The sequence below is a fragment of the Protobothrops mucrosquamatus genome, unplaced genomic scaffold (assembly GCF_001527695.2).
Source record: "Protobothrops mucrosquamatus isolate PMUCROS unplaced genomic scaffold, P.Mucros_1.0 scaffold33, whole genome shotgun sequence".
NCBI lineage: Eukaryota > Metazoa > Chordata > Lepidosauria > Squamata > Viperidae > Protobothrops > Protobothrops mucrosquamatus.
Genome location: NW_015386417.1, coordinates 1092410 through 1113347, shown reverse-complemented (window position 1 = coordinate 1113347; position 20938 = coordinate 1092410). Strand labels below are relative to the sequence as shown.

Here is a 20938-nt window from a genome sequence, read left to right as displayed (position 1 = left end):
AAAATGGAAAAGCCCTCCTCCCATACATAAAAGGCACCACAGACAGAATCAGCAGGATCCTCCACAAACACAACATCAAGACAGCATTCTGCACAAACCGAAAAATATCCACCATCCTAAGAAACCCCAAAGACAAAATTGAGTTAGAAAATCAAGGAGTATATGAAATCCCATGCACCGCCTGCCCCACCACATACATACAGCCTGAAGAAAACCCTAATTGTCTGAAGGTTATTTCTCATCTACCTCAACAAAAGGCAAATAGAGAATGAATTATGGGTGTTCAGTCCAAAACATTTGATGGGAATGAGGGTACCTGTTCTTGCTCTATACCAGGATTTCTTAAAATGTGGTGTGAGGAACCCTAGGGGTACCTCTCAGGGATAAAAAATATATATATAATTAGTTGCAAGATATTAAATATATTTGCAAATATTTAAAACAAAATCACTCTTCTCATTGTTTTTTTAATCTGTTAAAAATATAGTTTTTCATGAGATGAAATTACAGTATATTAATATCTAAGATATAATATTGTTATTTGATATGATTTAGTACATGAATATTCTACAAATGTATCATATACAGAACATAGCAGTATGTATAATTCATACAAACATAAACTCTTTTGCGATTCTCCATAATTTTTCAAAGTGCAAATGGATTCTATAAGCATAAGGTTTAATAAATGGTATGCTGTAGTGTACTCTACTGATGCCTAATTTGTCTATTTTACTTTGACCAAGGATATATTTAGAAAGTCTACCCATCTAGAGAGTATCTGGTGTAAAAAGCATTGTATTCCTTGAGCTTTGTAGATTTAAGTTAAAATGTTTCAGATCCATGTATTTGAAATAAAATTAAACTTTACCCTAATTTATTTTAGTTCCAACAAAGTTAATCCCAACAGTAATTTGGTTGAACTTAAGATTGACATCAGTGCAATAGCTCATGTACAGATCAGAGGGTAAGTACATTTATTCTGAGTCAAATATAAAATACGGTAGTCATAATTATTTAATTTATTGTGACTGTGTACTACAGTACTTAGACATTTGTAATTATTGACTCTCAAATATGATAAGCCTTAAAAGATATTTCTTTTCAGAAGGTCTGTTGGTTACCTAATCAGAAAAACAATTCTTACACATCTTTTTTCTGTTGCTGTATGCATGGCCAGATTGTATATTTGCCACTGGTATATTGGCTTAACTGTAAGTTGCCAGCCATGCGAGGGTGATGGAATGAGATAAATCCATGCCAATAGGTTTTTTTAAGTGATCACATATTATGATAAAACTTTAATTATGAGCTTGACAGTTCATTCAGTCCTTGGCAACTTTGTGTGTAAAACTATGACATTCTATTCATTCTTATTCATAGATCAGTCTTTTTTCACAATAAATTAGATTTAAATTTATAAGTTAGTGAAAAAATAGTCAGAATTCCTTTAGGCTACCCAAGAAGGTCTGTTCATGTAGCAGGATTGCTTTAGGGCATGCTATTCACAATGTTTTTGAAAGTTTTTCAAGTGCACAACACAGCAACATGGAAAATTCATCTTCAAGAACATATGGCCAAAGTTTTATTTGGGACATGACAATATTCTTAACTATATTATTATAAAATAATTTCTTTGAATGTGTGAATATTCTGACATGTAAATTAAATATTTAATGCTAATTAAGAATATAAGAATGCTGCTGATGAAATAAAAAATGATACATATCTTTAATATTCTATAGATGAACCCAGTTGACAATAGCTGTGTATTTCCTGAAAGAATATCCTGCTATATAGACATTGCTTATATCATATATAATAAAGGCTTTTTCTTATTTCCTAAAGAATATTCAAGGGAAGTTTTAAAAGAATTTATACATATCCAGTTAAAAAGACATCCTTTCTTGAAACATTTTGGAGGTGTTTTTTTTTGTTGCCTTTTACAAAATAATGTCTTTAAAACATCAAGAATGTTGCTTGGCATCTATTTAACTGATGTATTATTTGTTTAGTAATTTAGTAATTTGTATTGGCATTAAAGGTTAAACTGTACAAGAGTATTGAGAGGTTCCAAATGAATGCATATGTATGTGATATTGAAATGGTAGCCTTTTGGGAAACTGTAACTAGTGTCAGAAGTGTCCACAAGGAGGTCAAAAAATTCAAAATGCTGATTACAACTATGCAATTGAAGCCCTGCCCATTTTTTGCATGTTGTGCATGAATCCATATAAAAATTATTGAGGCCTCAATCATAAAGTTGTGCTACCATTTTGATATTTTGACCCCCATCTTGCAGATATGCTTAACTATGTCATAGTTGCTATCTCTTCCCTAAAGCTTGCAGAGTTGTATCATGAGCATTTTGGTGGCACACCTAAAGATTTGTAACTTTCTTTCTAAAAAACCTACCTGAGCTTTATCTTTAGGGAAGTACTTATTAATGATTTATATAAATGAATCAAAAGAGGATCAACTATCATTTAGTATTCTGCTTCTGCATTTATTTATTTTGTTAAACAAAACAAGTGATCTCATGTGATTTTATTTATGAACTGTTTCAGAGTCTCTCATCCTCCACAAATTGTGTTGCCAATTCATAACTGGAAACCAAAAGATGAACCTACCAAAGAAGATGAGATTGGACCTTTAGTGGAACATATATATGAGGTTAAAAACAAACATAAATATAAAAATAGCTTCCTAATAAGAAATGGCATATTATATGCATAATACACAAAATGAAGTTTATTGAGAATTGAGAAAGTATTCTTGCTGTGCTTAATTTATTTCCTCTGTTCAGCTTGGTAAGGAACCTGTAACCATCCAAGTTACAATTAGCTACATTCCCTGCAGTTCTAGACAGCATGGCCAACTTTGAGTTTTGTTGTGAATTCCAAAGACCTTTGGAAGGAAGAATCTCCACTACAGTTCACTACAAATCTCTGGAAATACTGATTGCAGAATCTTGCTTTAGGCAGCATTAGTTGCCTGAGCCAATTAGGAATTCTATTTATTCTTCAATATCTAAAAATATTCCATTAGAATTCAAAGATTGAGTGCTGCCTTATTGTGTTTTTGGTTTCCCAACTGAATGTAGCTATGTTTGGGGAAGAAGCATAGTGACTATATTCAGTTGGCATGCATGAAGGTAGCAAGAGCTGCACTGGATCTATGAGACCATGGCTGATTTATGGCTAAGTATATCTGTTATTTTAAATTGCTGAGCTATGCTAGGAAAGCAAAGCTGTGACTGCCTATTTGATGTTTTCTCTTTCTCTTTCTCTCCTAATTTTTTTTTCTGAAACAGGCACTGGAATAATCTTTCTGAACCATTAGATATATATAAGTATACTGCATTCCTTAATCTTTGGTTATGTATCCTTAATTAGGGAAAGATAGTAAATCTCAATAGCCATTCCTTCAATATTATTAAGATTCTGGGACATGAAGAAAAGTGATTTTTCCTAACATTTAATTCATGCCCTTATCCCAGAAACTAGGCATATTAGATAAATCGAGCAACCTAACAAATCAGACTAAGTTACAATAAAGTACAAATTAAAAAACAATTAGGACCTTTCATAAATGTTAATATATATTATTATTATTATTATTTGATTTCAAAGGATTATTCAAATGACCTCTATGGAGGGAGTGATATATAATGAATGCATATTCTCCTTGGAATTTGATGGATAACTAAATTTCAGAGTGAAACAGGATGTTTCACATATGGTTTTATTTACAAACCAGTAGGCAAGACAGGATGGGCAATCTCAGAGGGAACTATGGATAACAAAATATAAACAAAATTATAAACTGAAATATTACAAGGCAAGCACTCTTTATGTCGGATATTGAAAGGTTACTGAATGCTGCTGAATTAAGTTTAATATGTGATCACAAGTTTAGCACATTAGTATATTAAAAGCATACCTATCATACTTTTCGGCCGTGCTCCTAATAAAGCCTCTTATTAAAGAAATATAATATGTCAGTACTATTTTGAGTACACTGAAAACATAGCTGTAATGGTAAGATATGAAGTGGGGGAAAGAAAGCTACAGAGTTGAGAACATTTGTAAAAGATTGATTGAGCTGATATCATATTAAAATACTTATTTTACTATTTACCAGAATGATAATATAGCTGCTTTAGCAACATATCTTTTAAAGAGATAATTTTGTAATGTTATAATATTGGAAGTAGTATTGTGCTCCCAATTATCCCTTCCACCTAATTATCAGAATTCCGAGAATACCTGTGACGAAGTATTAATAATTGACTACAAGTAGTCCTCACTGCTCATACAGAGACCATTCAAAGTTATGACGGCACCAAAAAAGGAGATTTATGACTGCAAAGTTGCAGTCTTTGCATCTTTCACATAGTTACATTTATTTATTTAGAAAATTTATAAGGCCATCCCCTCATTTTCAATGACTCCAAGCAGCTTACAAAAAACAAAAAACTCAGTATAAAAAGAATAAAAACAGTACTGCCTGGAGACAAAAAACAATCAAACAAGCTACTTGATGGGCTCCATCCCACTCTAGATTCCCCAGACCCATTGGCAAAACCAAATCTTCAGAGCCTTACAAAAGACTGTCAAAAAGGGAGCCAATCTAACATCCACCGGGATGATATTCCAAAGGGAGTGATCTACCACAGAGAAAGCCTTCTTTGGGGTCCCACCAGATATATCTCCTTAGGAGAAGGGACCTGCAACATTCCCTGCCTCCCCAGTCTGGTGGGTTGGTTGGGTTAAAAGGGAAGAGACAGTCCTTTGGATAACCTTGTTCCAAGCTATGTAGGACTTTAAAGGTAATAACCAGCAACAATTTGTACACAGAAGCAAATCAGAAGTCAATATAGCTCCTGCAGGAGAGGTGACATATGTGCACACCTGGATTTTACAAAACCAAGCATGCCACTCATTTTGAACCATTTGGAGCTTCTGGATCCTTTTCAAGGGCAGTCCCATGTAGAGGGTATTGCAGTAGTCAAGATGGGAGATGACTAGGTTGTGAGTGACTGTGAGCAGGGATTGTTGGTCCAGGAAAGGGCATATCTAGCACACAACCTGCAGTTGTTGCATAAAGGCCCTCCTGGCCATGACTGCCACTGCTTTTCAAGCAGGAATTGTGAGTTCAGAAGAACACTCAGATTACACACTGGGTCTGTCTAGGGCAGTGCCATCCCATCCAAGACTCCCTAGGATCCTGTCCACTTCCTCAGGAACAGCAGGGTAAAACCATTCCCAGATAACTGGGCAAGAGTCTGCCCCAGGTGCCTTTAAGTAGGGAAGGGGATGGTGACAGTTTGAGGGTGCTGAGAGCAAGTGCTATAGTGCCTGTTGGCTTCGCCTTACCCCTGACTTTTCACCAGTTGGGGGAGGTTCCCCTTTTAGATCAGTAAAATAATGTTGTTGGAATGGCAGGTGATGAAGGCAGGATAGGGCAGAGTAATTCAGTGGTGTCAGATAATGGGAGATATGGGCGGTAAGAGGGAAAGCTCACAGGGAACACAATCTCGTATTTAGAATCAATCTCTTGCACTCACCACAACAGATCTGGGTGGGCCCGGCCCAATAAGTCTTGCCTTATTTCTGACTTGATTCTTTCCAAAAGGCCTATCTAGCTTGTACCACTGAGATCTGGCTCTCTCAGAAATGTGTCCACCGGGTTATCAAATATGGCACCAGCCTAGACTTCAGGTCAGAGGAGGCGGTGTGTGACTGTTGTCATCAGAGAATCTCTGATAGTTTCCAGGGCCATGGCACAAGTGCCTGGCTATGAGTCCCTTGTTCTTAGGCTGGGCTTGAGGGAACAGGTGGGATTGCTGCTGCTGTACCAGTGTCCCTACCCAGGCTCCTGGACCTCACCACAGGTCTGGCAGAGGAGTTCCCCAGGCTTATATTCTGGGGACTTCAATCGGCTATGCCTGGGAATGGGGTCAAAGGTAGTTCAAGATTTCATGGAAACCATAACTTCCATGGACCTACCCCAGGTCATCCGCAGCTCAACTAGGAAAAGACAAACCAAAATTCAATTCTTCCAATCTGATGACCTTCTTAAGTAGGCATCCTTTTGGGTGTTGGGAAGGCACCACCTCTGATACCTAGTGATCCTAAAGGCAAATGTGCAAATGAGACAACTAGAGGTATATTTCTTCCCTCCCCCATCCCAGAAATTCAGCCTGCTCTAAGATAGGCTTATAAAGAAAGTGGAAATTAATCCATTTTTGTCATAATTAATATATGTCTTTCTACTCACAGATTCATATGAGACAGAAGAAAAAAAATTGTACTGGGAAGGCTGATGAAGCATTAGATTAATTAAATAATGGAGACAAAATAGGAAATGATCTGAAAAGCAGAAGCCTGAAAAGAATCCTGAATGCAAAAACTACATAGGAGAGGCAGAAGAAAGCAACCAAAAAGTGGATTTCCTCAGTCTAGGGCATCTGTGACATATTTAGATTCCAGTTCCCTGAAATCCCACCTGATTTTTTAAAACTTACAGTCCCAATCCATCTGGACTGGGGAGGGTTAAGTTAAAGCAATGATGACCAAATGAATATTGGCCCAGGCAGGCAAGTCTTGGAAACATCATCTAATTAGGTTAGGTTTTCAGTTTGCACCATGATGGGAAGTTTTTCATAAGTTTGGCTCAAGAGGTATTGATAGGATTGCAATTCTGAGGTAGGAATAATGTAAAAAATGCATAATGATGTGAATAAAAATTTTGCTAAATATTTTTATTATTATTATTTATCCAAATAGTTGCACAACATTGGGCCAAGTGCTATCAATGATACAGTTTTGTATATGGAATGGCCAGTATTGAGCAAAACAGAATTCCTTCTTTACATCCTCCACATTCAGACACATGGACCTCTGAAGTGTCAAACAAGTTCTGCAATTAACAGTTTGGAAGTAAAGGTAAGAGAGTCTTGATTCCCTGTTCTGTAAAATTTTGCTTTTTTAGACTTTTAGAAATTTGATAATGCCAGTAAATTAATTCTATAATTATAAGTCTTTTCATCTAGGTCATTTAATGCTTATTTCTCTTTTTCTGCAGTTTACTGTCCCAGAAGACACTCCAGAGCTTGCTGCTTTTTTACGAAATTCTTCCATCCCTCACTCTGTTGGACGGAGGGAAGCCAAATTGGTGGAGTATGAAAAAGACTCTGCAAAAATTCTGGTGAGATAGATATTTTTGTACTATATACTCAAGGACCCTCATTTTACATGATCATGGAAGAACTTTTTATAACTTGTCTTTGTCAAGACAAAATATTCATAACACTCCAACTCCCCTTGAATATTAATTTATTTTTTTCAGGCATATAACATCATGACTTAGAGAACCATTTACAGTTAGCTAGTAGACAACAAGATGTGGAACTCTCAGATCAGACTAATTAGCTGGACACAATAAAAGATTTTTTTTATTCATTTCCATATGCAGTTCTACTTTTGAATCATAATGATGTATAAAAATACTTCTTGTTGTGTACAAGAAAATATCCTATCCGTGCAATCGGGTGGTTTTCTCTGTTCATTCTATATATAATATTCTCCATCCTCCTAGAAAAATAAAGACATAATACCGTAGCTGGGAAAAAGAAACAGAATGAAACATATAAATTGTAAATTACTTTTATACTCCTATTGATTCTACTCTGTTTTAATTCAAATCTATATTTGGATCTGTTTCATAATATATTTGATGCAAGTTTAAACCTGGCATGATTTAGATTATTTTTAAAATCTGCTAATTCAATTACCAATTAACAGATAATTCTCATTCTTCATTTCTTTTCCTGATTATCAAAGCTAAGCAAATATAAATTCTGAATTCTAGGAAGACTATTTATGAAACTATTATTACTCAATCATAGAGGCACTATTCATCCATAATGCTTCAAGATGGGGTTTTTTTTGTAACAACTAACCTGTAAACTACTAAAACAAATTGAAGAAATGGCTATCCCAGTTGTAAAACTCTGTGTACAAGTAGGTTGCAGAAGAAGAATCTGCAATATTATAGTAAAAATAACAATGCAGGTTTTTCCAGTAGTTTGATTCAAATGAATTGGATTTAGACAGGTAGCATTTCACGTTCTAGATCTTTCTTAAGTTCTATTTTTAATACACGTTGGAGGGGAAGGGGAAACAGGTTATGATATGATTAACATATCTTACCACCAAGAGACCATCTCTGCTGCATACAGAACTCTCTGATAAATTGAAAGATAAAAAGGACAAGTATAGAAAGTGGAAAGAGGGGCACATAACTAAGTCAGAATATAAGCAAATAGCCCGAGCCTGCAAAGATGAAGTGAGGAAAGCCAAGGCTCAAAATGAACTAAGGCTTGCGACAAAAGTCAAAAATAACAAAAAAAAAGTTAAGGAAATGATTGGTCCATTATTGAGAGAAAATGGCAAGAAGGCTTGCAACAGGGAGAAAGCAGAACTACTTAACTCATTTTTTGCATCCGTCTTTACACAAAGAAAAAAAACAGTCAAACTTATCAAAAACAGTACTGTAAAAAACAGAAACACAAGATAAGATAGGCAAGAAAATGGTAAGTGAGCACCTGTCCACCCTAGACAAGTTCAAATCACCAGGACCAGATGGATTACACCCCAAGGTTCTGAAGGAACTGGCAGACGTGATATCAGAACCACTAAACTATATCTTTCAAAGATCCTTCAAAAAAGCTAAAAAAGAATGGATCCAGGAAACTACAGACCTATCATCCTGACCTCAATACCTGGGAAGATTCTGGAAAAGATAATCAAGCAATGAACAGATCACGCCAAACAAATCTTATTGAATTCTTTGATAAGGTGACAAACTTAGTGGATCAGAGGAATGCTGTGGATATAATTTACTTGGACTTCAGTAAGGCATTTGATAAAGTAGACCACAACCTACTACTTGATAAGATAGGAAAATGTGGGTTAGACAGCATCACCACCAGATGGATTCATAGCTGGCTGGCCGGCCGTACGCAGCATGTGGTCCTCAATGGAACTGCATCTACATGGAGGGAAGTGTGTCGTGGGGTGCCCCAGGGCTCTGTTCTGGGCCCAGTGCTCTTCAACATCTTCATCAGTGGTTTGGATGAGGGGATAGATGGGGAACTCATCAAATTTGCAGATGACACCAAGCTGGAAGGAATAGCCGACACTCCAGAAGATAGGCTTAAGATACAGAAGGATCTTGACAAACTTGAACATTGGGCACTATCTAACAAAATGAAATTCAGTGATGAAAAAAGTAAGGTTCTACATTTAGGCAAAAAAAGCTAAATCCAAGGTGGTACCTTGTTCAATAGTGGTAACTGTGAGAGGGATCTCGGAGTCACTTAAATATGAGCCAGCAGTGTGCTGCAGCTGCCAAAAAAGCCAACACAGTGCTAGGCTGCATTAACAGAGGGATAGAATCAAGATCATGTGAAGTATTAATACCACTTTACAATGCCTTGGTAAGGCCACATTTGGTCACCACAATATAAAAAAGATGTTGAGACTCTAGAAAGAGTACAGAGAAGAGCAACAATGATGATCAGGGGACTGGAGGCTAAAACATATAAGGAACGGTTGTTGGAATTGGGTATGTCTAGTTTAATGAAGAGAAGGATGAGGTGTGATATGATAGCAGTGTTCCAATATCTCAGGGGTTGTCACGAAGAAGAAGGAGTCAAGCTATTTTCCAAAGCATGTGAAAGCAGGATAAGAAGCAACGGATGTAACCAAAGAGAGAAGCAACCTAGAACTAAAGAGAAATTTCCTGATAGTTAGAACAATTAACCAGTAGAACAACCTGCCTCCAGAAGTTGTGAATGCTCCAACACTGGAAGTTTTTAAGAAGAGACTGGACAGCCATTTGTCTGAAATGGTATAGGATTTCCTTCCTGATCAGGGGGTTGGACTGGATGACCTCCAAGGTCCCTTCCAACTTTATTATTATTAACTGCTGTGATTTGCTTAACAACTGTAGCAAAAAAAGTTGATAAATGGGATCTGACTCACTTAACAATTGCCTTGCTTATGAAAATTTTGAGTTCATTATATGTTTCATTGCCTTGCAATGAAAATTTTGAGTTCAACTGTGGTCGTAAGTCGAAGAATATCTGTAAAATGAGGAGGGTTTTTGAGTCCTGGCCTGTAAGTCTGTTCAGTTACTACAAAAATCACAACAAAATAGTCTTTGATTCTAAGTTATATGCATCTGTTTTTTGTTTTGTTTTTTAAGTATCTGACTTAGCCTTTAATTACGAAGCTCTTTTTTGATCTAGTACAACTGTGAATAGAAAGAAAGACATGTCTTCATTGATCCTACATTACAGGGAATAAACACTTTGGCTAGATTAAAGAGTGATTAAATAAGAAAAGCTAAACAAATACTTCCTCTAAAATATTGCCTTTCAGTAAGTTCTGTATAATCAGTTTCCTGTTGAGGAAGTGGATGGAGTTTAGCAAAAAAAAACAAAACACACGATCACTCATTCAGTTTTAATGAGGAAACATTTGCTGTGATATTCTATAATTTAGGGTACAAATTTAACTTTGCATTTACAGAATATAACATTATATAACATTATTTTTCTTAGAGCGCATTTTATTTTACAGAAACCCACCTTATATAGTTCTGTACTAAGAGACTTGGGAATTTGGACAAAGAAGGCTTATAATATTTGTCATGTTTTGCAATTGGCATCCACTCATATATGCACATATGTAAAGATTACTCCTCCAACTGACAATCACTTGTTCTAATTAATGCAATGACTACTTACATTATGATAATTTCTTCTGAAATGCTAGGAGTATTCTTAGCAAATGCCAATACTTTCTAAACTATATCTCACAAAATGCTTGTATTCCCTGAACAGCACTATGCTTTCAACAGCACTATGCTTTCAACATAAAAAGTGGGTTTTCAGTATTCATTACATCCCAAATCAAATAGCAAAAGGAACTGAATGCTGACTGTTTCAACAAATCATATTTCAGATATTGATGGCATGATATGCAAGCTTATTCCTCCTATTAATAATGTTTTAAATGTAAAGAAAAAAAGAATATTGTTAGAATGCTATGAAGACATTAGTAAATATCAACACAGGTACTGCTTCTTTATGCAGCTTGCTGAAAAAAATTGAAATTGACTTTTAATACCAAAATTAAATTTTCATTCAGAAATAAAGTCTTTTTTAATGGACAATTTACAGTAAGAAGTCTTTTTCTTAAAGAGGTCTAAGCTGATGTTATTTCTCTTTTTTAAAACTTAGCATTTTCTTATCTTTTATTACTTTTAAAAATAAAAGCTGAACATGTTATTCTAGATTCCCCAGTTGGAATTTGACTCTTGTCAATATCTTCAATAAATAATTAGTATACTTTTTTTACTTTGTGTATAGAACTGCACAAATGTCGAATGTTTAATGATCACCTGTTCTGTGGGGCTCTTGGAAAAAGGGAAAAGTGCTGCATTGAAAATCCGATCTCGTTTATGGGCTTCAACATTTCTACAGGTAAAGAAATGCAAGCTAAATGTAAGCTATCCTGTTCATAGAATAAATCTGTAAATTGCAACTGTAGGCATAAGTGCCTGTTGTTTCTCAGAGATACTGGCAGTCCCACTTTACTTCAATTCATGCATCAACAAGAAACCATTCTGATTTCTAACTAATCAAAAATAAATTTCATTAAATATGACATGTTTTTCTTTTTCTAATGTTTGCAATGGACCATTTTTAAACTTGTCTTGTAATAAAATATTAAATGTATAAAGCTGTTCTGAAAATAGGAAGAGCGAGATCTGATTTCTCAGATCTTCAGCTTTCACTTCCAGTTGGACCATACTAGTTCTCAAGAAAAATTCAAGGACTATGTCATTCAGGTCTGTCAATCAATTTATATTTTTTTCTGGAATGTATGCAAATCTTGCCACATATTATTCCCAAATTGCTCAGTGATTTCAGGATCTCATCAATGAATGTGTGAATCTATTATTTTATTCTACAGCATTGACTTAAACAATCTTTCCCTGCCAAAACACCACCTTATCACGCTATAAAATATTTTAAATGTGCAGAAGAAAAAAAATAGGAAACCCGTCTCACTAAGAATTCTATAATGGAGCAGCGGTTGCTTTCAGATATGAACGTATAATTTTGATTTAATCCATTATCATTAATTTTAAGAATAAAGAATTCATTTTTCATTTTAATGAATTTTATATTTATATTGATTTTGTGTAATTTGTTCAATGATTGCCTAACTTTTTACAGTATTAAAATAACACTTGCTGACTGTTCAGTTTTGTAGCTAATTGTAATCTGTCAGGTTAAAGTCTTAACATTTTATCACAAACTAGAGCTATATGAAGCGAGATGATTAAACAAGCTTGAGTAAACAAGGAGCTTAAGGTCTCCCCCAAAGCCAACAGAGATAATGAAGGCTGTTGAATCAAAGCCAAGAAGAATAAGGAAGAATTTGGCTGTGTTTCAAAACCTGAATGTAAATAGAAACATATGTTAAATTTTATCATTGATGTAGTTGAATCTTCAAATCATCAGTTGTTTAATTCATTCAAAAAAGAATTAGCCTTATTTCATTATTAATTGTATTTCTAGTATGACTTCTATTGATTTTCTATCTATATTAAATACAGTGCACAGCCACTGAAGAGGCAATCTATATAGCACAGAATAAGCAATGGGGAACCATGAGCTCCAAAGCCTTAATATGACCACAGATTATTCTCTGGGGGGCTGCCAATCTCTCTTCCCACCCACAGTTTATTAAAAAAAATGTGTCAGAAGCATGATACCAATCTTATGTTATAACAAAACAATGGTTTATATATAACTTCAATTTAAAGAGAGAAAAATATTGGTATTTGAAAGCAGATTACAGCCTAACATTCCCATATGGCATATAGCCTTGGAAGTCTTAGATGTGACAAATAAAGACTTTGAAGATTGCCATAGAATTTTACTTTTTATTGTCATAGAAAGGAAACTTGCTAAATGTTTATAAACCTATTCACTATAATGATTTGATTTAATAATTTTCATTGAAATGAAATGAAATGAAATGAAAGTTACTTTTTGTCTTGGGTCTCGTTCATGGGGATACTATTCACCAATACCATTCAGTGGATGCATGCAATTCTTGGCCTGAAAAATATGTGTCTCACTCACTACCATTGAAGATTATCTATGATACTGCTGTTCCTGTGTAGAAAGATCTCCCCCAATATAGCTTAGCAAGCCAAATGCAATGGTTATGATTATATGGAATTAGTAGCAAGCCTATTCTCACAGATCACTCAGATCTGAAGAGAAATCTGAATTCTCCTCAATAGAATTGATTAGTGAAGCTGGATAAAACAATTACTTCCTCCTCCTCCTCCTCCTCCTCCTCATCATCATCATCATCTTCTTCTTCTTCTTCTTCTCCTCTCAGGAATCCCACCTGCAGGCCAGATGCCCTTTATTTTGTCCTTACATGCCTTGCTTGGTCTATATAGGGTAGGTTATTGATTTCTGCTGTTGTGCTTCATTGAGACCAAAGCAGGCACCATAATCCATCACTAGGCCCACTGAGAACTCATTTAAATTGTTTTAACTACTTAGGTGGGCTGATAGGTGATGTGCTTTCCAAATTACCTCTGCCTGACTTTGGATAGTATGCAAACAGATTTTGTACTCAGCATGTCTTGGAAGTGCTTAGCTATTTGGAATCCAAGTAGCCATATGTTTCACATTTGCTGAAACTGAAACTCATTTTTAGTATGATAATAGATTTGAATATGTTTAACATTTTGGAAAGGTGCTAGTGCTCCAGAGAATGATAAAAGATATCATTGTAACCAGACGTTTGTGGATTTCTCTAAAACCCTTCACCTTGATAACATAGATATAAATTTATAAAACTTAATGGAAAAAAGCATTCTTCATTTTTTCCCTAACAGTGTTTTAGCCCCTGCCAAAGGTAAAGATAGATAAGGAAGAATAGGCCCTACACTACTGATGTCTGATGTGAATGCCTTTAAAATGTCACCAACTTACATTTAAATGAGCCAGTTTGGTCTAGTGGTTAAGGCACCAGGTTAGAAAGTAGGAGACTGTGGCTAAGGTGAGTCCCACCTTAGCCATAAAAGCCAATTGGATGGCTTTGAGTCATTCTCTCTCAGCCCAACTCCCCTCACAAGGTTGTTATTGTGGAGAAAAGGAGGAAGAAGGTATATTGGATATTTTCACTGCCTTGAGTTACTTATAAAAATAATAAAGGTAGGATACAAATAAATAAATAAACAAACAAACAAACACATGTATTATGATCCTGAATAGCACAAGAATCTTATTTTCATGGAATGCTTACATATTTTCATGCAATGAGGGATTGTATATTTATAAGCACATAAGATTCAGAGATAAAGCCTATGACATGGTACATGGGAACAAATCCCAGATGCAATATCCTTTGGACAAACTGAAAATAATTTCTGAAAAAAAACCTTAAACCTTCGCTTCTACCAATCCTGTAATATATTTTGAACAGTCCTCTGTTTCTACTATTCCGCCAAAAATGAGTGTTTAAGCACTAGAAGCTTAAATCTGGCCACACTCAAGAGAAATACATCAACTGAATATGTAAGAATGGAAAATATAGGGAGTCTATTTCCAAAAGAGATAAGGAGGATTCAGTTGCAGGTAGTTACTGGTTGAGAATATTGTACAAATAGTTTTCTACCACAGATAAATTGTTCTGCATATTGAAATGATACATTGTGCAATGTTTTCCCAGATCAATTCCACCCCATCTTCAGTTTATATTAAGTGATAAAAATTGAATTCCTAGAGCTTATGAAGCAATTGTGAGGATTCAGTGGCTCAAGGCACAGTTTAAATTTTTAAAAGAAGTTTGGGTGATAATAATCCCCAGGAAATACTGCAGTAGTTTCTTACAGGATCAAAATTGAAAAAGTGGTGTCCATTAAATAAGGAACTAATTAAATGGAATAAATGCAAGAATAACATGATTATTATAATATCAAAAAGTAGACCTTCAAGTTGAAAGTTACAAATAACAGTTGTAACTGTTTCTATTTATATTTTTGATGCCTATCACTGACCAGTATAAGATCTATTTTGTTTTTATTAACATCTGTAGAATAGAGGTGGGAGTACATTGATGGCATTTACAGATAACCCTGTCTGAGAGAGACAGTATTATTACTACAGGAAGCCATCAAGAAATTATACAGAGTGAACTGAATGATCCCATGACCTCAAATAAGAAAAGTGGAATGCAGTGAAAAAATGCAAACTGTTGTGGCCATATACCAGTGGATTAATAATAAACATGCTTTCCATCTTTATGGATTCAGTAGCTGGAAATAATTTAAAAAGATCGGGAAAGGAGATAACATTAAAACATCATATGGGGTCATGTATTAATGGGGATTGTTATTTTATCTTAAGAATTCACTTTACAGAAGACTTTAATATCATAGGAGGATTCTACATTTCATATTAAAATTGAGAGTAACTTTTCTCTCTCTCTGACTCTCTCTCACACACACACATACACAAGTGTATGTGTGTGTTATTGTATCAATAATAGTGAATGTTGGCAATAATAAAGTGGAAATCAAAGCTGTTTATAACAATCCTGACAAAAAGTACTATCTGAATTGAGATTGTCTAGAAGGGAAAAGAATTTGAGATCAAATCATGTATCTTTCTGTTCTGTGATTGTAAGAATAAAATCAATAAGTGCTGTTCAGATTTCTTTTCATTTGCTAAATTAATTTAATAACTACTAAACAGTGTAATAGTAGTCCATCTTCTGTTTTGAAATATGGAAGGCTGCTTTAGAAAGAACATTTTGAATCAAAAGAGACCAAGGAGGAGATCCTTGACTCTTCCTTACATAATGCTTCAGATCATTTACTCAAATCAAATATTTTCCCCTTTTAATTGGAATATTGTTAAACATATTTGTTTAATTATGATAACACATTTTATTCATTTTTATTCAGCTTGTGCTGGATTTTCAAAATTAGCTCTTTGATTCATATAAAAATAAGCACCAAATTATCTATGATTTAAAACTAATAAAATCTTTTATTCTAAATTTGATATAAAGCATAGCCTAGCATTTATGCTTTGAAGATAAAAATCTTATCAGTGATTATGATTTCAAATTTTGGAAGGTCCTGCTCCATGCTATAATATTTCCATTCATCCTACTTCTAACTCCCTCTCTTTTGTCCCCTCCATCATCTTGACTGCAATTGCCCTTTAGTGCAATCCTTTGGAAATTAAATGCCTATCCTGTTAAACTCAGTACATCCTTTTGAAGGAAAAAAAATGCCTTTATGAGTCATAGTTTAGCCTTTCTTTTTCCCTTTCAGCTGAATTCTATGTTAATATTACTAATGACTTTAGTTGATGGGTTTAAGCCAGGTAGATAACTTTTGGATTCAGGTTCAAAGTAACCTTTGAATAAGTAGTGAATCTGGAAAATTGATCATGTGGTCCCTTTTACAGCAGACAGATCTATTTTTAAAGTGCCTTGAAAAAACGGTTTTCTACTATTAACTTGAATATGATATAATAATTAAGGGAAATAGAGAGGGAACCTTTAATGATGTAACCTGAGATATATATGAATGATTTTGTTATTGGACTATTGATTACCCTATCACCACTGCTTCCTAATTACTTGGATGTAAAAATTGAAAATTAATAAAACTTGTTATATATAAAAAATGGTTCTCTACTGTATTTGGATTGGTCTTGTGCAAGCAAATTTTAAAATCAAGAGGAAAAAATGTTTTTAAAATTGTTGCTGTATATATAAATTAGCATGTATGCATTGATTTGATGATGCCCAGCTGGTCAGTCTATTGTCAGTGATAGCCATCAAAAATATAAATAAAAAGCAACAGCATAATATTTTTCGATTCTGTTAACTGTTCTGGATATCTGGAATGCTGCTCTGTGTTTTTTTTAAAATGCCTGGTGTTAATAATGCCGACATCTGAGAGTTTGCTCAGCTGATTTTGTCCCACAAGAAAAAAGTTAGAAACTCATCACTTGAGCTTTTGAATGAGTATCTGTTTGCATAAGCTCCACCCACTAGAGCAAAGGTCAGGGTCTAGCATACTCATAAATCCTCTTGCTGATGAGAGATAAAATAACTAAAGGAGGCCTGCTCAGAACAGCAGCTGCAAAGAGGAAAAGTATAGCTGCAAGAATGGGGGAGCATGCTGACACTGCAGGAAATTCCAAAGAATATAAATATTTATCACTAGTGAGATAAAAATTCTGGCCTCATTGAATATATATCAAAAAGAGACCCAAAAAATTCTGGCCTCATTGAATATATATCAAAAAGAGACCCAAAATTTGTCCTGTATTAGAGAGCCAATGTGATCTTCCTTAGGTGTACATCAGGAATCCCTCAATTCATATTTACTTACAACACTAGTATGGTATTGGCAAAATATATAGTATTGACAAAATATATCTTAAGAAAGTAGAAATATCTTTAATTTATTTCTCTCTTAAATTGTTTGAGTTTCCAAATGGATTTCTATATGCTTATTGCAATTTTAATCACGACTTTGAGACTTTTATATGCATTGATTTAGATTAGATTGGTAAGGTAATTCAGATCTTCTACCAATTTTTCTGGGCCTCTGTAACTATAGGGCAGCCAATAAAAAATGAGATCCATACCCTCACTTGAAAATTCTCTTCAAATCATGTCTATGTTTCAAAATAATAATACATCCATTGAGAAAAGGGGGGGAATACATCCATCGAGAAAAGGGGGGGTTAAAAATGCTGACAGGATTAGAACAGCACTTCTCAAAAAGGCAACCCAACTCTTTGAAGGGCAATTCTGAAGTTCAACAAGAAAGTTAGGGGTCATTAGGGTGCTATAGAAAAACATTAAACACATAAAAGTTGCAAAGTCATGATTAAAATTGCAATAGAAATCCACTTGGAAGCTCAAATAATTTAAGAAAGAAATAAGTTAAAGGTTTTTACTCAAGGTTATGTGAGTAATCTTTACCAGAGTTTACAATCTCTTCATTTGCAACTGTATAAAAGTCTGAACTTATAAAGAATTTGATTATGATTATAGTGATTATAAAGATTATAAGACATTACTAGAATGATGAGTGATGACCATAAAGTGAGAAGATTTGGATAAAATGAACAGGTAGGAATTTAACAAAGAGAAGTGTAAAATTCTGCACCTGGATTGGAAAAAATGAAAGGCCTAAGTATGGGATTGGGAAGATATGGTTTGGCAAGAAGACATGTCAAACTTGAAGAACATGAGTTAAACATGACTCAGTTGCTAAAAAAATGCAAATGCTACTTTGGGCACATTAACAGAAGCAGAGTCCAAATCATGGAAAGCAATGGCCCCATTTAATATGCCCTGGTCAGATCCTTTTGGTATTGTTCTGTACGTCCAGTTTTGGGCACCACCATTCAAAATGGACAATAGCACAAGAGGTTCACAGGAGGGCTATCAAGATGATGAGGGGCTTATGGTAAAAATAGATGTTGCTCCGGCTCCCCACATTTTGGAAAAGAAAGGGTTCTCCAAAACAAACTTTGATGGGAAAATATAAAGCCACACATAAAAGACATATTGAAATAAACAGAAAGGGACAAGATATAAAAAAAACGTCATGGTCTCTGCTCCAGTGTTGTCAGATCTAGAATGCTGTAATATAGGAAACATCTCAGATAACTGTTTAGAACATTTGAATTATTTATTTAACATGAGAATTTTCTTCATAAAGATATATCAAGAACTCTTCCTGATTAGGCTAATAGTCTGTTTCAGGGGTGAGAAAACAAGTGTGTTTTAGAAAATTTGGCCTCAAAATTATTAGCCAAATCCAGCATGGCAATTGGGAAGATATTAGAATGCTAATCCAAAACATTTGATAAGCAATACTTCTTTTCCCATAGCTAATCCAGCATTTTGTTCACATAGGATCCAAATTCACAGGCTGCATATGAAGACAACAGTATTGGGGTTTTTTTTACTGCCCCTTAGGAATTGATAATTAAACTACTCAACTGAGCCTCAAATATTTCAAAGTTTTTTACCAATAATAGCCACATCCTCCAAAAATTTACTTACTTATTTCTAAACCATCTAAATTTGTGGATCTCCTCTGAGGAGGGACTGAATTCTTAGTTGAATATATGCTAAATAAAGAAACATCTTATAAATCTCGATTCTTCCTATAACTGGTAACTTTAAATTCTATTATTGTGAATAAGATATAGATTTATATAGTTTTATCTTGTTTTTCCTCTGTTTTCTTGTTCATCTCCTTTCTAAGTCCCATACACACTGTCTGCCATTATAGGAGGGATTATTAATCAATTTGGTGACTAATCCAAACTTTTTCTGTATCATATTTTTCAGAGGAAAAATTACCGCTATGCTCTTTCCATCAGTGTGTCATTTGAAGTAAAGAAGATGCCATACAAAGTTCAGCCAGCAAAACTTCCTGAAGGAAGCATAGCTGTGAGTAGCACTGAAAATAATTATAGAACATTAATGTCCGTTGTTTGGATAATTTTGATTACTGTGACAGAATATATTTATAGGCAGGAGTTTCAAGATAAGAGTTTCCTGTGTTTTCTAATGCAAATCCATTCTTTGAATGTTTTTTAAAAGATAGTCATCTGAGTTTTCAAATAATCCTCATGTTGGTTGTGTTTCCATTTTAATGGTTCTTAATTGTATATAATGGGATAAAATTCAAATCCTAGTATACCAGGGATAGATATGCTTATGGCACATTATATTCTTGAAAGGGCAACAGTCACAGGGAATGAGGTAGCAATGCTACATCATGAGCATGATACAGTACATTTGTTTGTATAATTCACATTTCTAAAATCACCCCATTTCTCAGCAACATAGGAGTATGAGGGATATATAATGAGTATTGATGATAGTTGACACAATGGTATCTGATGACCTCACCCAGAAGACTCATGTAGATGTAGATGTTAAATAGGAGGGGTACAGTGCCAAGCCCTAAGGCATTTTACATGCTAGAGTCTTTGGACTCTATCTCTTCCCATTAACATTGATTGGATTCACATGTAGAAAGGAAGAAAAGATTACAATGATTTTTAAGCAAGAATAATCTTATCCATACACTCCCATAGTCTGTTATTAATCATATGAGAGATCAGAGAAAACAAGGACAGTGGCACTACACCAATCCTTGTAACTCCAGATATAGAGAAGTGTAATTAATGTCATCTCCATAGTATATCCACCATGAAGTCTATCTGAAAAGGTTCCAGATAATCTGCTTTATCCAAGAGCCTTGCAGAAATGGGAGATCAGAGCCTAGACAAAAGTTGTTCAGGACTGTTGGGTCTAGTGATTTTTTTTTTTAGAAGGAGATGCAGCCTCACTACTTTCAAAGCAGGTGAACTACATCCTTCTTTCTTCAGGAAGTCACATGGACCCAGTCACATGCCACCTCCTGGGAGTTCTTCATCAGTCAAAAAGGATTTATATGTAATAAGTAGTGGGGACAGATTATTAGACTCAAGGTCCACTTCCTCAGGAATTACAAGATCAAACACTTTCCAGAAAACTGAACAAGACTGTGTTTAAATTGCATTGACTGGATCTGTCCATTCCAGATCTAACTCTGAGCAGATCCAAACAATATTATCTGTTAACCTCTAACAATATTCTTCACAGCAGCCTTGCAAATGTTGTTAAAGTCCATTTCTTCATAGTAAGCAACAGGTCACCTTAAAAAGGGCTGATAGTATTTTGTCAGTTTTATTGCCATAATTCATAATGAGAACTAGTGAGATATAATTGTA

At 34.7% G+C, this 20938-nt stretch overlaps 1 protein-coding gene across 1 annotated transcript in view; it reads left to right on the top strand.

Annotated features, from left to right (window-relative positions):
- The window catches only part of ITGA8 (integrin subunit alpha 8), a 129903-nt gene that overhangs the window by 97100 nt on the left and 11865 nt on the right, over positions 1 to 20938 (top strand). The window contains exons 23-28 of the mRNA XM_015811185.1: positions 887 to 967; positions 2568 to 2673; positions 6792 to 6950; positions 7090 to 7212; positions 11444 to 11557; positions 19506 to 19607. Coding sequence (XP_015666671.1) covers positions 887 to 967; positions 2568 to 2673; positions 6792 to 6950; positions 7090 to 7212; positions 11444 to 11557; positions 19506 to 19607 — 685 coding nt within the window. The remainder of the gene's footprint in view (positions 1 to 886; positions 968 to 2567; positions 2674 to 6791; positions 6951 to 7089; positions 7213 to 11443; positions 11558 to 19505; positions 19608 to 20938) is intronic.